The 20,336-nt window shown below is 43.8% G+C and overlaps 1 protein-coding gene across 4 annotated transcripts in view; it reads left to right on the top strand.

Annotated features, from left to right (window-relative positions):
• The window catches only part of tmod1 (tropomodulin 1), a 125,242-nt gene that overhangs the window by 94,486 nt on the left and 10,420 nt on the right, over positions 1–20,336 (top strand). For all 4 annotated transcript variants that reach the window (XR_010974912.1, XM_068030284.1, XM_068030286.1 and 1 more), the window contains exons 8-10: positions 7,085–7,228; positions 7,524–7,668; positions 8,779–8,843. Coding sequence is in view for 3 of the 4 variants with exons in the window: in XM_068030284.1 (XP_067886385.1) it covers positions 7,085–7,228; positions 7,524–7,668; positions 8,779–8,843 (354 nt within the window). In the remaining variant the exon portion in view is untranslated. The remainder of the gene's footprint in view (positions 1–7,084; positions 7,229–7,523; positions 7,669–8,778; positions 8,844–20,336) is intronic.

The following is a 20,336-nucleotide window of genomic DNA, read 5'->3' on the forward strand; positions in this document are numbered from 1 at the left end:
CAACATCATAGGGAAGGGAACGGGACTTGGCAATATCATTAAGGTGGATTTGAGGAGGATCAAGGGTCAGAGTCGGAATGTCATTGGTAACGGAAGTAGGAACGGGGGGAGGGATGGCATGAATAAATTGATAATGACCCTGTGAAAGGTAATGGGGTGGGGTGGGGTGGGGTGGGGGGGTGGGTTCCATGGTAATGAAGGGAAGGTTAAGGTTACATTGGGTGGGTCAAGGGTGATGGGTTCAGGCTGGAAGGTTGAAGGAGGAGGTGGGGAGACTTGCCCTAAATTGTACACGCACCATTTTCTCCAATGATAATGCAAATCTTGTGGCCACTCGAGGTTTGCAAGAGGAGTGGGAGGAGACATGGGATAGTGGGTGGGATTTCCACCTGGCTGCAATTCTAAGTCATGTAAAAGCAAACTGCTCATTCCCTTGATGGTTTAGCTGATGGGCAACAGAGGGCTGAATTGGAAAGCTCTGCTTATTTCATTATTTGAAAAATTGTAGTGACATGGGTCTCATACACCCAATTTGTTTACTATCATGGGAAGAAGAGCAGAGGGAGCGACTAACAAGGACTGTTTTCCCTCAATGGGTGGTGCCTGAATGCCAGCAACAGACAGAACAAGAAGATGAGGATACTCTGAATGATAACATCCAGGAATGGCATTATCGAAGATGGGCACTGGCACGTCATCGCATCCTCAGGACAAGGACAAATTACCTTCAAATGTCAGAGAGGCAATGCCAGAGACACCCAAGGATGTCACGTGAAATGGCAACAGAAATTTGTAGGATCCTGCGGCATGACCTGCAACCGCTTGGGTTTGGTGGGAATCCCATGCCAGTTGCCCTCAAGGTGACTGCTGCACTCAATTATTTTGATAGTGCGGTCTTCCAGGGATCAATGGCCACATATGTGGCAAATCACAGTATGCAACCCTTAGGTGCATCAAAAAGGTGGCCAATGCCTGTTTCGACATGCCAACAATTTCATCTACTTACCTATAGATGAGGACACCCATGCAGCAAGGTCTGCGGCCTTTGACAGCATCGTTGGGTTCCCTAGACTGCAAGGAGTGATCGACTGTGCTCATGTGGCCATTAGAGTTCCCTGGGACCAGCCTCCTGTCTTTGTCAATCGCGAAGGCTTCCACTCTTTGAACTTACAACTGGTTTGCAACCACAGGAGAAGAATCATGCATATTTGTGCTAGTTTCCCGGGGAGTTGTCACAACTCATACATTTTGAGGAACTCGTAGCTGCCAGGAGTTTTTGAGGAATGAGCCGAAGTAGACGGTGGTTCTTGTGTAACAAGCGTTACCCCCTTTGGACCTGATTGATGACACCAGTGTGGCATCCCCAAAGCGTCGCTGAAGAGTGGTACAATACTGCTCACGCATCCATCAGACCCATCATCGGACACAACATTGGCATGCTGAAAATGCACTTCTGCTGCCTTGACTGGTCTGGAGGGGCTCTTCAGTATGTGCCACAGAGGGTCTCACGAATATTCGTTGTCTGCTATGCCTTGCACAACTTTGCAGTCAGGTGTGGCAACACTACCCCAGAATGCAGTGGATGTCGGGACATTGAGTAAATTTAAGGAGGAGATAGACAGATTTTTAATTAGTAATGGGTTGAAGGGTTGTGGAGTTGAGGCCGAGATGAGATCAGCCATGATCGTATTGAATGGCAGAGCAGGCTCGAGGGACTGAACTGCCTACTCCTGCTCCTAGTTCTTATGTTCTTATATTCTGCAGACGGAGGAACAGGAGGACCATCAGTCCTCCTCAGATGAGGATGACATTGTTGAGGGTGAGGAGAAAGACAACAACAATACCAATGATGCGGTTATAGATATGAGGGCCATGGAGAGACATGCAATGGACATCAGGGAAAACGTCATATTTGCACGTTTCAGACAACACTAAGCCACTTCATAAAGGAACGTTGATATGAGAAAATTTTTCCAAATATGTTCACATGCGCATGAGATTTTATTCATTGCTTTAATCAAAAAGAAAGGGCTCTTTTGACAACAGTATATGAACCTGCAGTGGAGATGTGCCTGACGGCCTGTAGAATTGTTCTGCATCAAGGCATTGACCTGCACACATAGGAAGCTACAATGTTGCTGCACTTTGCTGTGACCGGCAGATCTAATGTCCTCAGGGTTACAATGGAACTGACAGCACACCAATGCAAGGAAAGTGAGCATGTGACCTCAGAACCACAAATGTAAGGCATGTTGGCAGTGAAAATAGTGAACAATCTGCAAACGACAAACAACCATCATTGAAGACTAAAGGCTGAAATAGCAATGATAAATGGACACTGGACAACAAGAGAAGGCACAGTTTTAGATTTAGTTTTTGGAAATGAAGATGGATAAGTGGAAGGAGTGGCAGTGGGAGAGCATTTTGGTAGTAGTGATCATCATAATTCAGTCAGTTTTAACATAATTATGGAAAAGGACAAGGATAGAGAACAGGAGTGAGAGTTCTCAATTGGGGCAAGGCCAATTTTACAAAGCTGAGGAGTGATTTAGCGAAAGTGGACTGGAAACAGCTACTAAAAGGTAAATCAGTGTCAGAGCAGTGGGAGGCATTCAAAGGACAGATTCAAGGGGTTCAGAGTAAACATGTTCCCTCAAAGAAAAAAGGGTGAGACGGCCAAATCTAGAGCCCCTTGAATGTCAAGGAGCTTACAGGGTAAGATAAGGCAGAAAAGGAAAGCTTTTGTCCGACACCAAGAACTCAATACTACAGAATGCCGAGAGGAGTATAGAAAGTGGAGGGGTGAAATCAAAAAGGAAATTAGGAAAGCCAATGAAAGAGTATTGGCAAGCAAAATCAAGGTGAACCCAAAGATGTTTAATCAATACCTTAAGAGTAAGAGGATAACTAAGGCAAGAGTAGGGCCCATGAAAGACCATAAAGGTAACCTATGTGTAGGGGCGGATCTGCCTTCACAAAAAAGGGGGTCGGTGCAGATATTGTAGTTAAGGAGGAAGAGTATGAAGTATTGGATGTGATAAACATAGGGAGAGAGGAAGTATTAATGGAATCAGCATCCTTGAAAGTTGATAAATCACCAAGGCTGGATGAAATGTACCCTAGGCTGTTAAAAGATGCAACAGAGGAAATAGCAGAAGGTCTGACCATTATTTTCCAGTCCTCGCTGAATACAGATGTGGTGCCGGAGAATTGGAGAACTGCTAACGTTGTACCTTTGTTTAAAAAGGGAGCAAGGGATAGACTGAATAATTACAGATCAGTCAGTCTAATCTCCATAGTGGGCAAATTATTGGAATCAATTCTGAGAGACAGGATAAACTGTCACTTAGAAGGGCACAGATTAATCAAGGATAGTCAGCATGGATTTGTTCAGGGAAGATCATTTCTCACCAACTTGATAGAATTTTTTGAAGAAGTAACAAGGAAGATTGATAAGGGTAGTGTAGTTGATGTGGTCTACATGGATTTTAGCAAGGCTTTTGACAAGGTCCCACATGGCAGACTTGTTAAAAAAACAATAGCCCATGGGATCCAGGGAAATGCAGCAAGGTAGATGCAAAATTGGCTCAGTGGCAGGAAACAAAGGGTAATTGTTGACGAGTGTTTTTGCAATTGGAGGGCTGTCTCCAGTGGTGTTCTACAGGGCTCAGTACTGGGTCCCTGCTTTTTGTGGTATGTATGAACGATTTAGACGCAAATATAAGGGGCATGATCAAGAAGTTTGCAGACGACGCAAAGATTGGCCGTATGGTAGATAACGAATGGATAGCTGTAAGCTGCAGGAAGATATCGATGGACTGGTCAGGTGGGCATAAAAGTGGCAAATGGAATTCAACCCAAAGAAGTGTTGGGTGATCCATCCAAGTCAAAGGAATACAAAATTAAAGGAAGAATACTGAGAGGTGTAGAGGAAGTGAGGGACCTTGGAGTGAATGTCCACAGATCCTTGAAGGTAGCAGGACAGATCGATAAGGTGGTTAGGAAGGCATATGGAATCCTTTCCTTTATTAGCCTAGGTATAGAATATAAGAGCAGGGAGGTTATGCTGGAACTGTATAACTCATTGGTTAGGCTACAACTTGAGTACTATGTGGAGTTCTGGTCACCTCATTACATGCAGAAAGGATGTAATTGCATGAGGGAAGGAACAGAGAAGATTTACGAGGATGTTGCCAAAACTGGAAAAGTGCGGCTGTGAGGAAAGATTGGATAGGCTGGGGTTGTTCTCCTTGGAACAGAGAAGGCTAAGCGGAGATCTGATTGAAATGTACAAAATTGTGAGGGGCCTGGATAGAATTGATCTGAAGGGCCTATTTACCTTAGCAGAGAGGTCAGTGACTGGGGGGGAATAGATTTAAAGTGATTAGTAGAAAGATTAGAGGGGGGATGAGGAAAACATTTTTCACCCAGAGGGTGTTGGGAGTCTGGAACTCACTGTCTGAAAGAGTACTAGAGGCAGAAACCCTCAACTCAATTAACAGGTGTCTGGATATGCACCTCAAGTGCTGTAATCTGCAGGGCTACGGACCAAATGCTGGAAGGTGGGATTAGACTGGGTGGCTCGTTTTTCGGCTGACGCAGACGCAATGAGCTAAGTGGCCTCTTTCTGTGCCGTAAACTTTCTGTGATTCTATGGTACTTTCTGAAATTCTTTGCAAGCATCAATGCATTCCTGCCACAAGCCTCCAATCAACATTTTACTTTTCATCTGAAACAAAGCAAATGATTTGTGAGAGTGCATCAAATATTAAAGTAAATAAAGATGTATTTAAACTTCTGCAATATGTGCACAATGTTTACAGCACCCACGGCACCTTTGTGCTCAAAACTGTTAGTTTTTCCATTTCCTACCACTACGTCTAGGTGCTACCCCGACATTACCAGTTGAATTGGAGGCAGTCTGCTCAGTGCACTGTCCCATTGCTGTGGATGACCATGGCGAGCGTCCTCTGGAGGAATGGGGCCTTGATGGCTCCATCCTACTGGGGGTCTGCAGCACTGGTGCGTGAGTATCCCCCGTGTGCTCCCCTGCTAGAGGTAAGGCGGAAGACGAGACTCCGCTTACCCTGGGGCTGTCCTGAGAGGAAGGCCCCGGGGCAGCTAGCACACACTTGTTCTCCATCTGGGTGCACGATGGCACCTGTCTGTCTCCTTGAGAGGAAGGAGCACCCAAAGGGAAGTCCGGGTTCCTTGTCCCCCTCTCACTTAGACTCTGCTGCATGGAGCCCACGGCAACAGCAATGGACTGCAGGTCAGTGCAATATGGCTCAAGTGCTCAACCAGACTTGCCGCAGAGCTCGCCAGACTCTTGAGTAACGAAGACATATTGTCATGCCTAGGACATGGCAGACGTCATGACTTTCATGGACTCCTCCATGGCGCAAAGCCATGCATGACCGCCGGCATCTCCGACATATTTTCCACATGGCTTTTCTGCACATCCAGCAGACTTCTCGTAGCAACAAACAAAGGATTAACATGAACTTGGGGCTGAGCAGGGGTCTGGTCCTCAGCAGTCCTCCGATTGTCAGGGGACCTGGCTGGCACCTGCTCCCTTAGCTGCTGGGATGTGACTGTGTCATGCACACACGACTGTGACCCAGAATCTAATTTCAAACCACACCCAACCCCCCCCCTCGGACCACGTGGATGCATCAGCACTGGCGGAGGTGGAAGAAGAGTCGGGTGACGGTGCACCCTCTGGGACATTAGCTTCATCTTCCTCCCCAGAGGAGGAATCTTGGGCTGCGCGGCATTCAGATACTCGAGTGTGGGCACCTACAGTGGAGAGGTAAAGGCACATGAGGCATCAGCTGAACATGAGTTCACACACACCTTCCTTTGGTGTGTACATATGACTGCAAGAATGAAGATGATACTTCATCCTTGTGCCTTGAGAATGCTGCCTCGCCATCTGTGATTGGCCTGCCTCCCTCCTTTCTCGCAATTTCTGCAGCCTCCCCATCAGCCGGTGTCAGGACTTGGATGTCTGGGACACCTCCACCTGTCTTTGCCTGCTGGTTGTGGGTGTATTTGTCCTGCAGGAGACCATGCAGATTTAATGACATGTCAAAAGATGAAACATAACTATTGTAAACATGCATCAGCATCATCGGCTTTCGCCTAACACATCCAAGCACATCAACAATGCCAATGGTCAACTTTGCACACAGTCAATAAGTGTATGGCACTAAGGCTGTCCAAGCGTTCCACTGCATGCCTTGTCTGCCCTCTGTCTTAAAGTGACGGAGCCAGTGAGAAAAACAATGGAACCGTTTTGCCAATACCACTTGCCTTCGGCGATCTGAGCAAATCATTGATACATTTCCGACATTGCACCCAGGTTCTGCACATCACCCCAAGGCTTGACACCTCATCTGCTACCTCCATCCAGGCCGCCTTGGTGAGGCAGAAGGGTCTTCTGACTCCATCAGCAGGGAAGAGGACCTCCCGCCTTTCCCTGACGGCTTGGAGGAGAACCTGCAGGGAGACATCACTGAACCGTGGGGCGGGACGCTGCCTGCTGACTGCCATTTTCTTTGCTCTTGTTGCAGTGAAACAAAAATGATGGGGAGTTGGTGCTGGGTTTGTTAAATTAAGAAAGGAAAGAGTAGTTACAAATAAGTAAAAGATTTAATGTTGTTAACTCTAAACACATTTGCATAACAACACGAAGGCTGCTGCTCCTTGAGGCTTGAAACAAAGAATGCTTTATAGCCGTGGTGATCATGGTGCTTGAGCGAGTGACGATGGGTTCCACCAATGAAAGGCCGTCCCTGCTGCATGATCACACTTGTCTCCCGTGCCCGTCACCGCGCGTTTCATTTACATATAAAATCGCATGGGAAAAATAGCAGAAGTGGAAGTTACGCCAACTTCCAGTCCTGCCATCGGGAATGCCGTGGGACTCCAAATCTGGGCCAAAAGTTTTGATGTAACAGCTCTGGTCAGAGAAATGAACAATCTATCTTAAAGGGAGATTTAGATTTTGTTGCTATTTAACAATGCCATTCCTTCTGAAGTGTTTGATACCTTTGTGTGTGTGCTTTTTTTCCCTTTCAAGGCTTTTGCAGAAATGCTGAAAGTTAACAAAACATTGAAGAGTTTGAACGTGGAGTCCAATTTTATCACTGGTAATGGAATCTTGGCTCTAGTGAAAGCTCTCCAGTATAATAACTCATTGGTTGAACTTAAAATTGACAATCAGGTAAGACGCGTATTTCCATGTTGTATTTTGGCTTCAGAATCCTTTTAAATCATTTGAAATGCAAATTTCCTGTTGGTATGAAAAGCACTCAGAGCTTAACTGGAGGTGGGGATCCTTTCCTGAACCATTCCCAAACCACTGTCTATCGACTGGCTGTCCCTATCTGAGGAAAACAGCCTTGTGTTTTTTGTCAATCTTTGTCTATTACACTCCTGTGAAGTTTTTCCTACACAAAAGGTGCTATATAAATGCAATTTGTTCTCATATATGATGTATTTTTTTCCTTAATTGACAGTGTCAGCAGCTGGGTAATAAAGTGGAAATGGAAATTGCAAATATGTTAGAACAGAATCCATCCCTACTGAAGTTTGGCTATCATTTCACCCAGCAAGGTCCAAGGCTTCGCGCATCCAATGCAGTGATGAGCAACAATGACCTTGGTAAGGAGACTGTGATTGTCGTAGCAATGATGGAGGCAGGAATTGAGGCAGTGGGATTCAGCTAGTAGGATCAAGTCAGCTGAAAGTTGAAAGGAAAATTAAATCACTGAAAAGAGCTACAAAAGCATTTAATTGTGTTTAGCGTATGTTAGTTTTCATTTAACATGCAACTTAAGAATGCTCAATTAGTTACTGCATCAGATGGTGCTACAGCCCAGAGAGTCATCTTGGGGTCATGTCTACAACTCATCCTTTGCTTTGGGTCTTAGTACTTTCGATGGGATGGTTTAGTCAAACATTCATAGCTAGTTATAGTCTGCGGTAAAAGTAAATTGGATTACTGGCAGAATGTAATCAAAGTGCAGACTGCCTGAATGAAACTGAATCCGAGGATTGTTGCTACTCCAAAGCATATTAGAGGTGCACAATATGTGGGAATTCCAAAACTACACATTATTAAACCACTTCTATTAAATTCGACATTTACTCAATTGAAGAAATATAGCCACAATTTGTCAATTACGAGTGGAGACATATTGAGTCAGACTGCTGGGTGTAACCTGCAGTGGAGGCAAAACATTTTAACAAGTATCTTTACAGCTGTAGAAAATGACTTTCCCACTGTGATCTGACATGAATTGGGTTAAAGATTGGACAATATCTAGGCAACACAAATGCCTAGGCAAAATGAATCTGAGATTCTGTTACCTTCCCCAGACCGTCTGTTATGATTCTTCAGGTCAGACAGACCCTTCCCCCCTCCACTCCACCACCCCCCACCCAACCACTGACCCCACCCTTCTCTTTGAGCATTTGTTATGTTAAAGAAGTCTTATATAAATACACATTGTCACTGATTGGAACAATATTTCACACACAAATACAAGAGTCCTCAATTCCTGGACAACTTCAAAGAAATACAATCATGGTAATTTTTGGAGGGTGGAGTGGATTAATTTTATCAAAAACAAGCAATACCATTCTGACACAGTTAGATCTTGCAAGTTTTCAGAGAAAGTAAACATGTATTTCAGCATTCTTAATGAGTCTCTTAGATTCCCTAAAGTGTCCATCTTACAGGTGTTCTCATCAATCCAATTTTTGTTGCAGCTCGCATTAACAGATCAGATGGTTCCTGGCCTAGATTCTCAGCTTTGGAACTGGAGGAGATATAAGTATATAGTATTTTTTTTGGTCGTAGTCTCCTTAATTGAGCCAGCAGTGCTTTACACTGCCTTTCTGCTGGATCTACACTGACTTTTCCTCTTCTCTGAGTGCAGTCTTATTCCCTTCCTTTTTCCTCCACTGCTTTTTTCCTGCTTTCCTTGCTGGCACAATTATTTTTCCTAATTTTATAATTCTGGATATATCTTTTTTTTTAAAAAGTGATTGCATTAATTAGCAGTTCTGTCTCTGATGTAGTGAAATTTCTTCCTTATAAATCAAGAGGCTTTTTCTCAACTCAGAAAATTGTTAATTGTGTATTATATGTATATTGTCATCTTTTTGATGAGCTGGTGGACAATTAAACAACTAACAGGAGGAGGAGGCTCCACAAATATCCCCATCCTTAAAGATGGGGGAACCTAGCACATCAGTGCAAAAGACAGGGCTGAAGCATCTGCATCCATCTTCAGCCTGAATTGCCAAGTGGATGATCCATCTCGGCCTCCTCCTGAAGTCCCCAGATCACGGATGCCAGTCGTCAGCCAATCCGATTCACTCCACGTGATATAAAGAAACGGCTGAAGGCAATGGATGCTGCAAAGGCTATAAGCCCTGACAACATTCCGGCAATAGTACTGAAGACTTGTGCTCCAGAACTAGCCGCATCCCTAGCCAAGCTGTTCCAGTACAGCAACAATACTGGCATCTACCTAGCAAATGGAAAATTGCCCAAGTATGTCCTGTACACAAAAAGCAGGAGAAATCCAACCAGGCCAATTACGGCCCTATCAGTCTACTCTCGATCATCAGCAAGGTGATGGGAGGTGTCGTCAACAAAGTTATCGAGTGGCACTTGCTTAGCAATAACCTGCACACTGAAGCTCAGTTTGGGTTCCGCCAGGGCCACTCATTTCCTGACATTATAGCCTTGGTCTGAACATGGACTAAACAGCTGAACTCCAGCAGTGAGGTAAGAGCTGCCTGACATCAAGGCAGCATTTGACCAAATATAGTATCAAGGAGCCCAAGAAAAACTGGAGTCAATGGGAATCAGGGGAAATCTCTCCACTGGTTGGAGTCATACCTAGCACAAAGGAAGATGGCTGTGGTTGTTGGAGGTCAGTCATCTCAGTCGCAGGACATCACTGCAGGAGTTCCTCAGGGTAGTGTCCTAGGCCCAACCATCTTTAGCTGCTTCATCAATGACCTTCCCTCCATCGTAGGGTTAGAAGTGGGGATGTTCGCTGAAGATTGCACAATGTTCAGTACCATTTGCAACTCTTCAGATACTGAAGCAGCCCATGTCCAGATGCAGCCAGACCTGGATAACATCCAGGCTTGGGCTGATAAGTGTCAAGTAACATTCATGCCACACAAGTGGCAGGCAATTACCATCTCAAACAAGAGAGAATCTTACTATCTCCCCTTGATGTTCAATGGCATTACCATCGCTGAATCCCCCACTATCAACATCCTGGGGATTACCATTGACCGGAAACTCAATTGGAGTAGCCATATAAATACTGTGGCTACAAGAGCAGTTCAGAGGCTGGGAATTCTGTAGTGAGTAACTCACCTCCTGACTCACCAATGTCTCTCCACAAGGCACAAGTCAGGAGTTCCATGGAATACTCTCCACTTGCCTGGATAAGTGCAGCTCCAACAACATTCAAGGAGCTTGACACCATCCAGGACAAAGCAGCCCACTTGATTGGCACCCCATCCATCACCTTCAACACCCACTCCCTTCACCACCAACAGACAGTGGCAGCAGTGTGTACCATCTACAAGATGCACTTCAGCAACTCATCAAGGGTCCTTTGACAGCACCTTCCAAACCCGCGACCTCTACCACCTTGAACGACAAAGGCAGCAGATGCATGGGACCACCATCACCTGCAAGTTTCCCTCCAAGCTACACACCACCCTGACTTGGAACTATATGGCCGTTCCTTTATTGTCGCTGGGTCAAAATCCTGGAACTCTGTTCCTAACAGGAATGCAGCGGTTCAAGAAGGCAGCTCACCACCACCTTCTCGAGAGCGATTAGGGATGGGCAATAAATGATGTCCTCGCCAGCGACCCCCACATGGGAGCAACTTCACACATTTAACATGGTAATTAGCAGAAAAAGAATGTTGCAATAAGGCTGTTTAAAAGTCTACACTCAAAATCAGAACAGTGCCCTTTCTAAAACAATTCACTGTTTTCTTGCTAATCTTGGTGCATTATTTCATTTCTGGATTAATTTTTGCAGACCGAACTTCTGACATTGACTGTTGCTTGAGGGAGGCAGCATCAGGGGATTTGGCAGAGTGCCTGATTTGTGATGATTCCGATCATTATTTAAATCGGCCCCTCGGCTCTTCTGCACCCCAGAAAGCAGCACTCTGTGCTGGGATGGCGTCTCAAAAAACTATCCTGTGCTCCCATATGATAAAATGTCTTCAGCATGGAATTCTGCTTTTAATGCTTGCAGTCACTCAAATAAAGTGAACAGTGTTCTATAATTTAATTTAATGAATATTAACTGTACCATGGAACCACTTGAACATTATAAGGATATTCCATCACCTTTGGCATCACTTCCATGAGGAAGTTTTCATATTTTGAGGGTGGTCACACCAGCATGTTGAAACAAGGAGATCACCACAACCACTCTGTAATCTGCACAGCAGTCCAGTCTCCATTTCAAAGTAATGCTCACATCTAACTTTGCTTTATTTTAGTATTTTTTTCTAATGTGTGGAATGGAAAGAATGTCTAATTAGGTACAAACTCCGTTCACTGTGGAATATGAATCCCATCTCTCATCTTTATCCCTTTTTTACCAACCAATGATTGGCAGTTCTGTCTGTATTAAGTCACAGACTCAAGTACTAGCAGAACAAAGTTAAACTATTCCATGTCACTCAAACAGAAGTAATGTGCCATTTGTTTAACCGTCAGACATATTAGAAGGCATATTTATATCACAGGAAGTAATTCTCAGTATAATACAAAAATACGAATGATTAAAATAGTTTTAGTTACTATTCTCTGCCTCGGCCCAGATTGATGGGAGAAAAGTCCCAATCCTACACTAGATCTATGTAAAATGGGTTTGACCAGCCTCGATCCAGCCTAAAGGGCCTTATATATTGCTCCTTTCTTTCGGATTCTGGGAGCTGGAGCATCTAGCTGTTAAATCCAATTTGTGGACTGTTGGTAGACTTGTAGATGCAAGTGTTCTGCTGCCACCCACAGAAACCAGATTTAACTGCATAAACACCAGGCACTGGTTCACCTGGAATTCAATTTACAATCAGGCCAATATAAGAGTGACTTCAGTAAGAAAAGGTACACAACATAAAACTCTGCATAATAGTAGAGAGAGAAGTCATGACAGTGGCTAGTGTGGACAGTAGGGGTACTTTTTCTGACGTTCCATTTAAGGGATATTGCAGGGGTTGAGTGGTGAGAATATGTGGCTGTGCTGTACCTGACCCAAGAGCAGTTGACACTGGCACTAGTTGCAAAAATGTTCTGTTCTCTCGCACTGACAAGCCTCACTTTAATAAGTACAAAACGTCATTTTAAGCATAAATATAAATTTCCTTTGAGATTGATGCAGAATGGTTTTCAATTAAAAGAAATTGCAAAGTAAGTAAAGAACTAACTCTTTAAACTGAGTTCCAATGCTAGCAGCAGAGATTTGGATGTCAGACAGTTTAGCTTGGAAGTGCTCTTGGTCACTTATAGACTGCTTCAAAACACTTTCTAAAAAGATGTGCTTCGATGGGGTCTAGTGCCTGGTGCAGATTACTGCATTTGCTACAATTTACAGCTAATTAAACTGAGGGAGTGATGATGCTGTGTAATTTAATTTCTTAAAGCTTTTACACCTGGAATAGAAAATTATCTCCACTTTATAATCACATATATGGATAATCTCTATGCATGCCATCACATGATGTAATTTTTGTATTTTGTGGAGGTGATGTCACAATGAAGATCAGACAATGTTAAGTTTTGCAATTACAGCAGTGAAAGCACTCTGTAATTGGCAGACAATTCTGTTCAAAGTGTTTTTTTTTAAAATGTGGAATCCATGGCTTTATGAATAGAAGCATAGAGTACAAAAGCAAGAAAGTTATGATGAACCTTTAGAAATTGCTGATTAGGCTTCAACTGGAGTATTGTGTCCAATTCTGGGCACCACATTTTAGAAAGCATTTCAAGACCCCGAAGAAGGTACATAGGAGATGATGACCAAATTTTCAAAAGGCCACGGGCGGGAACTGGAGTGGATGCAATTTGAAGATCACAGTCCCAGAGGTTGTCTGCGGAACCTGACGCCTCTGGGACAGTCTGCCATTCTCAATGTTGGGGGTTTGGGGAGGTGCGGGGGGTGGAGGGAACAGGGAAGCTGCTTACCTCCAATTAAGGGCCCATTAAGCTCCTTTAGGAGCTTGTTAATGGGCTGGGGAGATTGGCACCACAATTTTTAAAGGGGATTTCAGCAAACCCCAACAGTCTGGTACATGTTCGTGCACAGCTGCCAGGTTCGCTGTGGGGCAAAGAGAAATTCTATTTTTAAATGTTTAAAATGATCGGGGCCTCTGGAATCCTACACCGGGACATGTGCAGTACCTATGATTTTGGCTGTTTCCACTCCATATCATGCCTGTGTGGTCCTGTTCCCCTGAGGAGCTGCTTGCTCTTCTTGGCAAGGCAGCGCAGGCCCCATTATGGCTGCTGCTTGCCTTTGCCTCTGGAACCAGGCAGACAGCTCCTACCTCTTGGAGGTGCTTGGCACTACTAATTGGGTGCTGAGCTCGCCTCCTGCCCAATTAGGGCATTACCATTTAAAAATAGCGCCAGCTGAGTGACACAGGAGGTGCAGGATTGGGACCCGGAAATTGCCCAGACGTCAGGTTCTCGACGCTGAATTGAAAATTCAGCCCTTGGTATCATAGAATCGAACAGAACTGGAGGAGGCCATTTGGCCCATCATGCTTGTGCTCGCTCTTTCAAAGAGCTATCCACTTAGTCTCACTCCGTGTTCTTGCCCCATAGCCCCGACAAATTTTTCCTTTTAAAATATTTCCTTAATTCCCATTTGAAAGTAATTATTGAATCTGCTTCCACTACTCTTTTAGGCAGTGCATACCAGATCATCATAACACACTGCACTCATGTCACCTCAGATTCTTTTGCCAACTACCTTAAATCTGTATTCTCTGATTTCAGAGGCTCCTGCCACTGGAAACCATCAAAACCCTTCAAGATTTTGAACATCTCTATCAAATCTCCCCTTAACCATCTCTGCTCTAAAACGATCAAACGCAGTTTTTCTAGTCTCTGCACGTAACTGAAGTCTTTCATCCCTCGTACCAGTAAATCTTTTCTGCACCCTGCTTAAGGCCATGAAATCCTTCCTAAAATTGGTCACAGTCCTCCAGCTGGTGCCGAATCAATGCTTTATAAAGGTTTAGAATCATAGATGGTAACAGCACAGAAGGAGGCCATTCAGCTCGTTGTGTCTGTGCTGGCTCTCTGCAACAGCAACTCACCTAGTCCCACTCCCCTACCATTTCCTTGTAGCCTTGCAAATTTTTTCTCTTCCGATAATTATTCAGTTCTCTTTTGAAGGCCTCAATTGAATCTGCTTCCACCACACTCTCAGGCAGTGCATTCCAGATCCGGACCACACTCCCCATAAAAGGGCGGTGCATTGTTTAGCACCGCAGCCTCACAGCTCCAGCGACCCGGGTTCCGTTCTGGGTACTGCCTGTGCGGAGTTTGCAAGTTCTCTCTGTGACTGCCCGGGTTTCTGCCGGGTGCTCCGGTTTCCTCCCACAGCCAAAGACTTGCAAGTTGATAGATAAATTGGCTATTGTAAATTGCCCCTAGTGTAGGTAGGTGGTAGGAGAATGGTGGGGATGTGGTAGGGAATATGGGATTAATGTAGGATTAGTATAAATGGGCGGTTGTTGGTCGGCACAGACTTGGTGGGCTGCAGGGCTTGTTTCAGTGCTGTATCTCAAAAACAAAAAAAAGCTTTTCCTCAATTTGCTGTTGCTTCTTTTGCCAATCACCTTAAATTGGTGTCCTCTGGTTCTGGATCCTTCAGCCAACGGAACAGTTTCTCCCTATCTACTCTCTCCAGACCCCTCATGATTTTGAACACATTGATCAAATCGCTAATCTCTTCTCCAAGGAGAACAGCCCCAGCTTCTCCAATCTAGCCACGTAACTGAAGTTCCTCATCCCTGGAACTATGCTCGTGAATCTTTTCTGCACCCTCTTTTATGCCTTAACATCCTTGCTAAAATGTTGTGCCCAGAACTGGACACAGTACACCAGTTGAGGCTGAACAAGTGTTTTATACAGATTTATCACAACTTCCTTGTTTTCATACTCTGTGCCCCTATTTATAAACCCCAGGATCCCGTGTGCTTTATTAACCATTTTCTCAACTTGCCCGACAGCCTTCAATGATTTGTGCACCTATACCCCCAGGTCCCTCTGCTCCCGCACCTCCTTTGGAATTGTACCTTTTAATTTATATTGCCTCTCCTTATTCTTCCTTCCAAAATGAATCACTTCACACTTCTCTACATTAAATTTCACCTGCCACTTGTCTACCCATTCCACCAGCCTGTCTCTGCCTTCTTGAGGTTTATCACTATCCTCATAGTTCACATTCTTCCAGGTTTTGTGTCATCTGCAGATTTTGAAATTGTGCCCTGTACACCCAAGTGTGGGTCATTATATATCATGAAAAGCAAGGGTCCTAACGCTGACCCCTGGGGAGCCCCACTATATACCTTCCTCCAGTTTGAAAAACAACTGTTCACAGTTACTCTCTGTTTGCTACCACTCAACCAATTTTATAACAATGCTGCTACTGTCCCTTTTATTCCATGGGCTCTAACTTTGCTGACAAGCCTATTATGTGGCACTTTATCAAATGCCTTTTGGATACAAGTAACATCCCAGAAATAGCTGTAAATCAGGCAATGGAAGGGAGGGAGGAACTCAAGAAAATTACAAACACCAGGGAAGTGGTACTGAGCAAATTGTTGGAACTGTGGGCTGACAAGTCCCCGGATCCTGATGGATTTCATCCTAGGGTCCTAAAAGAAGTGGCTAGTGAGATAGTTGAGGCATTGGTTTTAATTTTCCTAGATTCAGGCAAGGTTCCATTAGATTGGAAAATAGTGAATGTAACCCCCTTATTCAAAAAGGGAGGGAGCCAGAAAGCAGGAAACTACAGGCCAGTTAGCTTAACATCTGTCTTAGGGAAAATGTTAGAAGCTATTATTAAAGACGTTATAGTAGGGCAGGTAGAGTTAACATGGTTTTGTGAAAGGGAAATCATGTTTAACCAATTTATTGGAGATCTTTGAAGAAGTTACTGGCTGTGGATAAAGGGAAGCTGGTGGATGTACTGTACTGACATTTCTGGAAGGAATTTGATAAGGTGCCACATCAAAGCTTATTGCGGAAAATAAAAGCTCATGGTGTAGGGGATAACATATTGACATGGATAGAAGATTAGCTAGCTAACAGGAAACAGAGAGTAGGAATAAATGGTTCATTTTCTGGTTGTCAAGATGTAATGAGTGGTGTGCCACAGGGATCTGTGCTGGGGTCTCAACTTTTTACAATTTATATAAATGACTTGGATGAAGGGGCCAAAGGTATGGTTGCTAAATTTGCTGATGTCACAAAGATAGGTAGGAAAGTAAGTTGTGAAGAGGACATAAGGAGGCAACAAAGTGATATAGATAGGTTAAGTAAGTGGGCAAAGATCTGGCAAATGGAGTATAATGTGGGAAAGTGTGAAATTGTCCATTTTGGCAGGAAGAATAAAAAGCAAAAGATCTAAATGGTGAGAGATTGCAGAGCTCTGAGATGCAGAGGGATCTGGGTGTCCTAGTGCACGAATCACAAAAGGTTAGTATGAAGGTTCAGCAAGTAATTAGGAAAACTAATAGAATGTTATCATTTATTGCAAGGGGGATTGTATACAAAAATAGGCAGGTTATGCTTCAGTTATACATGGCATAGGTGAAACTACATCTGGAGTACTGTGTACAGTGTTGGTCTTATTTGAGGAAGGATGTACATGCGTTGGAAGCAGTTCAGAGAAGGTTTACTAGACTAATACAGGTAAGCTTTTAATTTAATTTAAATCAAACATAGCATCAAACATCACAGGCAAGCACGTAGGTGATTGGTTTGGGAAGAAGCTACCTGTTTGGTGAATATCTGGGAAGTGATTAAGATCCACTCTAATCCTAACGCTTAAAATAGTAAAGGAACCAGTGGTAAGCTTAATAAAATATATATAAAAGAGGAAAATAAAATAAATAATTGAATAAAATAATGAAGTAGTTAATTAAAACACATTAAGGATGGCAAGACAGGTGATGTGTCACGGTTGCAGCATGTGGGAACTCCTGGATGCCAGTGTGATCCAGGGCAAACAGCTCTGCAGTAAGTGTTTGCGGCTCGAAGAGCTTCGGCTCAGAGTCATTGAACTGGAGTCCAAGCTGCAGACACTGTGACATATCAGGGAGGGGGAAAGTTACCTGGACATTTTGTACCAGGAGGCGGTCACACCTCTTAGGATAGGGTCTTCTGATTTGATCAGTGGCCAGGGACAGGAGAGTGTGGCTGCAACTGAGGCAGCTATGGGGACCCAGAGGGCAGGAGTGCAGGAGCCTCAGCCTTTGTTATTGTCCAACAGGTTTGAGGTTCGTTCAGCTTGTTTAGATGAGAGTGGGGGCTGCAGGGTGGATGAGCAACCTGACCATGGCACCATGGTACAGGAAGCCATTCAAGTGGAGGGAGAAAAAAGGAATGTAGTGGTTGTAGGGGACAGTATAGTTAGGGGGATTGACACTGTTCTCTCCAACAAAAAGCAAGAGTCCAGATGGCTGTGTTGCCTGCCCGGTGCCAGGGTTTGGGACATCTGCTCGGGGCTGGAGAGGAACTTACAGTGGGAGGGGGAGGATCCAGTCGGCATGGTCCATGTAGGTACCAATGACATAGGCAGGACAAGGAAAGAGGTTCTGCATAGTCAATATGAAAACATAAGCACCAAATTAAGAAGCAAAACCTCAAAGGTAATGATCTCTGGATTATTACCTGAGCCACGTGCAAATTGGCATAGGGCAAATAAGATTAGAGAAATTAATGCATGGCTCAAAGACAGGTGTGGTAGAAGTGGGTTCTGGTTCTTGGGGCACTGGCACCAGTACTGGGGAAAGTGGTGGCTGTACCATTGGGACGGTCTACACCTGAACCATGCTGGGGCCGTGTTCTAGCGAGCTGCATAACTAGGGATGTAGAGAGGGTTTTAAACTGAATAGTGGGGGCATAGGATCAAATTTGGGAAGATATGGTGAATCAAGGAGTAGAGACAAGGCAAGAGAGAAAGGTATTAATGTGGGAAATGATAAACAGACTGTGACAGGAAGGGACAGAGCATACAAATCTAAGAGTAAATCAACAGATAAGGCTAGAGGTTACAAAAACAATGAAAGGACAAAACTAAAGGCTCCGTATCTGAATACACATAGCATTCGAAACAAAACAGATGAACTGAGAGCACAAATAGAAATAAATAAGTACAATCTGATAGCCATATCAGAGACATGGCTGCAGGTAATATAGATTGGGACCTGAATATTGAAGGGTACATGGCATTTAGGAAGGACAGGAAGCTAGGAAAAGGTGGAGGGGTAGCTCTGTTAATTAATGATGGTATTAGCGCAATAGAGTGGGATGACCTAAGTTCAGGAGACCAGGATGTAGAAGCAGTTTGGGTAGACATGAGAAATCATAAAGGTGAGAAGTCACGTGTGGGAGTGGTGTACAGGCCACCTAACGTTAACCACACTGTAGGACGGGATATAAAGGAAGAAATAATGGCAGTCTATCAGAAAAGTACAGTGATAATTATGGGAGACGTTAACCTACATATAGACTGGAAAAATCAGATGGGCAGAGATAGCCTTGATGAGGAGTACATAGAATGTTTTCGGGATAATTTCTTGGAACAATATGTTCTGGAGCCAACCAGAGAGCAGGCTATACTAGACTTGGTATTGTGCAATGAGATAGGATTAATTAATGGCCTCATAGTTAAGGCACCCAAAGGTAGGAGCAATTATAATATGATTCAATTTTACATTCATTCTGATGGAGAGAAGAGTGGGTCCAAGACTAGTATTTTAAACTTAAATAAGGGCAATTATGAGGGCTTGAAAGCCGAGCTAGCTAAAGTGAACTGGCTAATCAGGTTGAGGGATAGGTCAACAGAGATGCACTGGCAGACATTTAAGGGGATATTTCAGAATACACAGAATAGATACATTATAACGAGAAAGAAAAATTCCAAGGATGGGACCCGCCATCTGTAGTTAATTAAAACAGTTAAAGAGTGTATCAAACTTAAAGAAAAAGCCTATAATTGCACAAAGATGGGAGGCAGATCAGAAGATTGGACAGAATAAAAAAAACTGCAAAGAATAATTAAAAGATTGATAAGGAAGGTAAAATTAGAGTGCGAGAGAAAGCTGTCTAGAAATATGAAGACAGATAGTAAGAGTTTCTATAGATATTTAAAAAAGAAAAGAGTTAACAAAGTGAGCATTGGTCCTATAGAAAGTGTATCTGGGGAATTAATAATGGATAATAAGGAGATGGCAGATGAATTGAACAGATATTTTGCATCAGTCTTCACCATAGAGGATACAAGTAACATCCCAATATTAGCTGTAAGTCAGGAAATGGAAGGGAGGGAGGAACTCAAGAAAATTACAATCACCAGGAAAGTGGTACTGAACAAATTGGTAGAGCTGCGGGCTGACAAGTCCCCGGGTCCTGATGGACTTCATCCTAGGGTCTTAAAAGAAGTGGCTAGTGAGATAGTTGATGCATTGGTTTTAATTTTCCAAAATTCCCTCAATTCAGGGAAGGTTCCTTTAGATTGGAAAATAGCGAATGGAACTCCTTTATTCAAAAAGGGAGGGAGACAGAAAGCAGGAAACTACAGGCCAGTTAGCTTAACAACTGTCATAGGGAAAATGTTAGAAGCTATTATTAAAGACGTTATAGCAGGGCACTTAAAAAAATTCAGAGTAATCAGGCAGAGTCAACATGGTTTTTTGAAAGGGAAATCATGTTTAACCAATTTATTGGAGTTCTTTGAGGGAGTTACATGTGCTGTGGATGAAGGGGAACCGGTGGATGCATTGTACTTGGATTTCCAGAAGGAATTTGATAAGGTGTCACATCAAAACTTATTGCAGAAAATAAAAGCTCATGGCGTAGGAGGTAACATATTGACATGGATAGAAGATGGGCTAGCTAACAGGAAACAGAGAGTAGGAATAAATGGTTCATTTTCTGGTTGTCAAGATGTAATGAGTGGTGTGCCACAGGGATCTGTGCTGGGGCCTCAACTTTTTACAATTTATATAAATGACTTAGATGACGAGACC

This window comes from Heterodontus francisci, chromosome 4 (assembly GCF_036365525.1).
Source record: "Heterodontus francisci isolate sHetFra1 chromosome 4, sHetFra1.hap1, whole genome shotgun sequence".
Lineage (NCBI taxonomy): Eukaryota > Metazoa > Chordata > Chondrichthyes > Heterodontiformes > Heterodontidae > Heterodontus > Heterodontus francisci.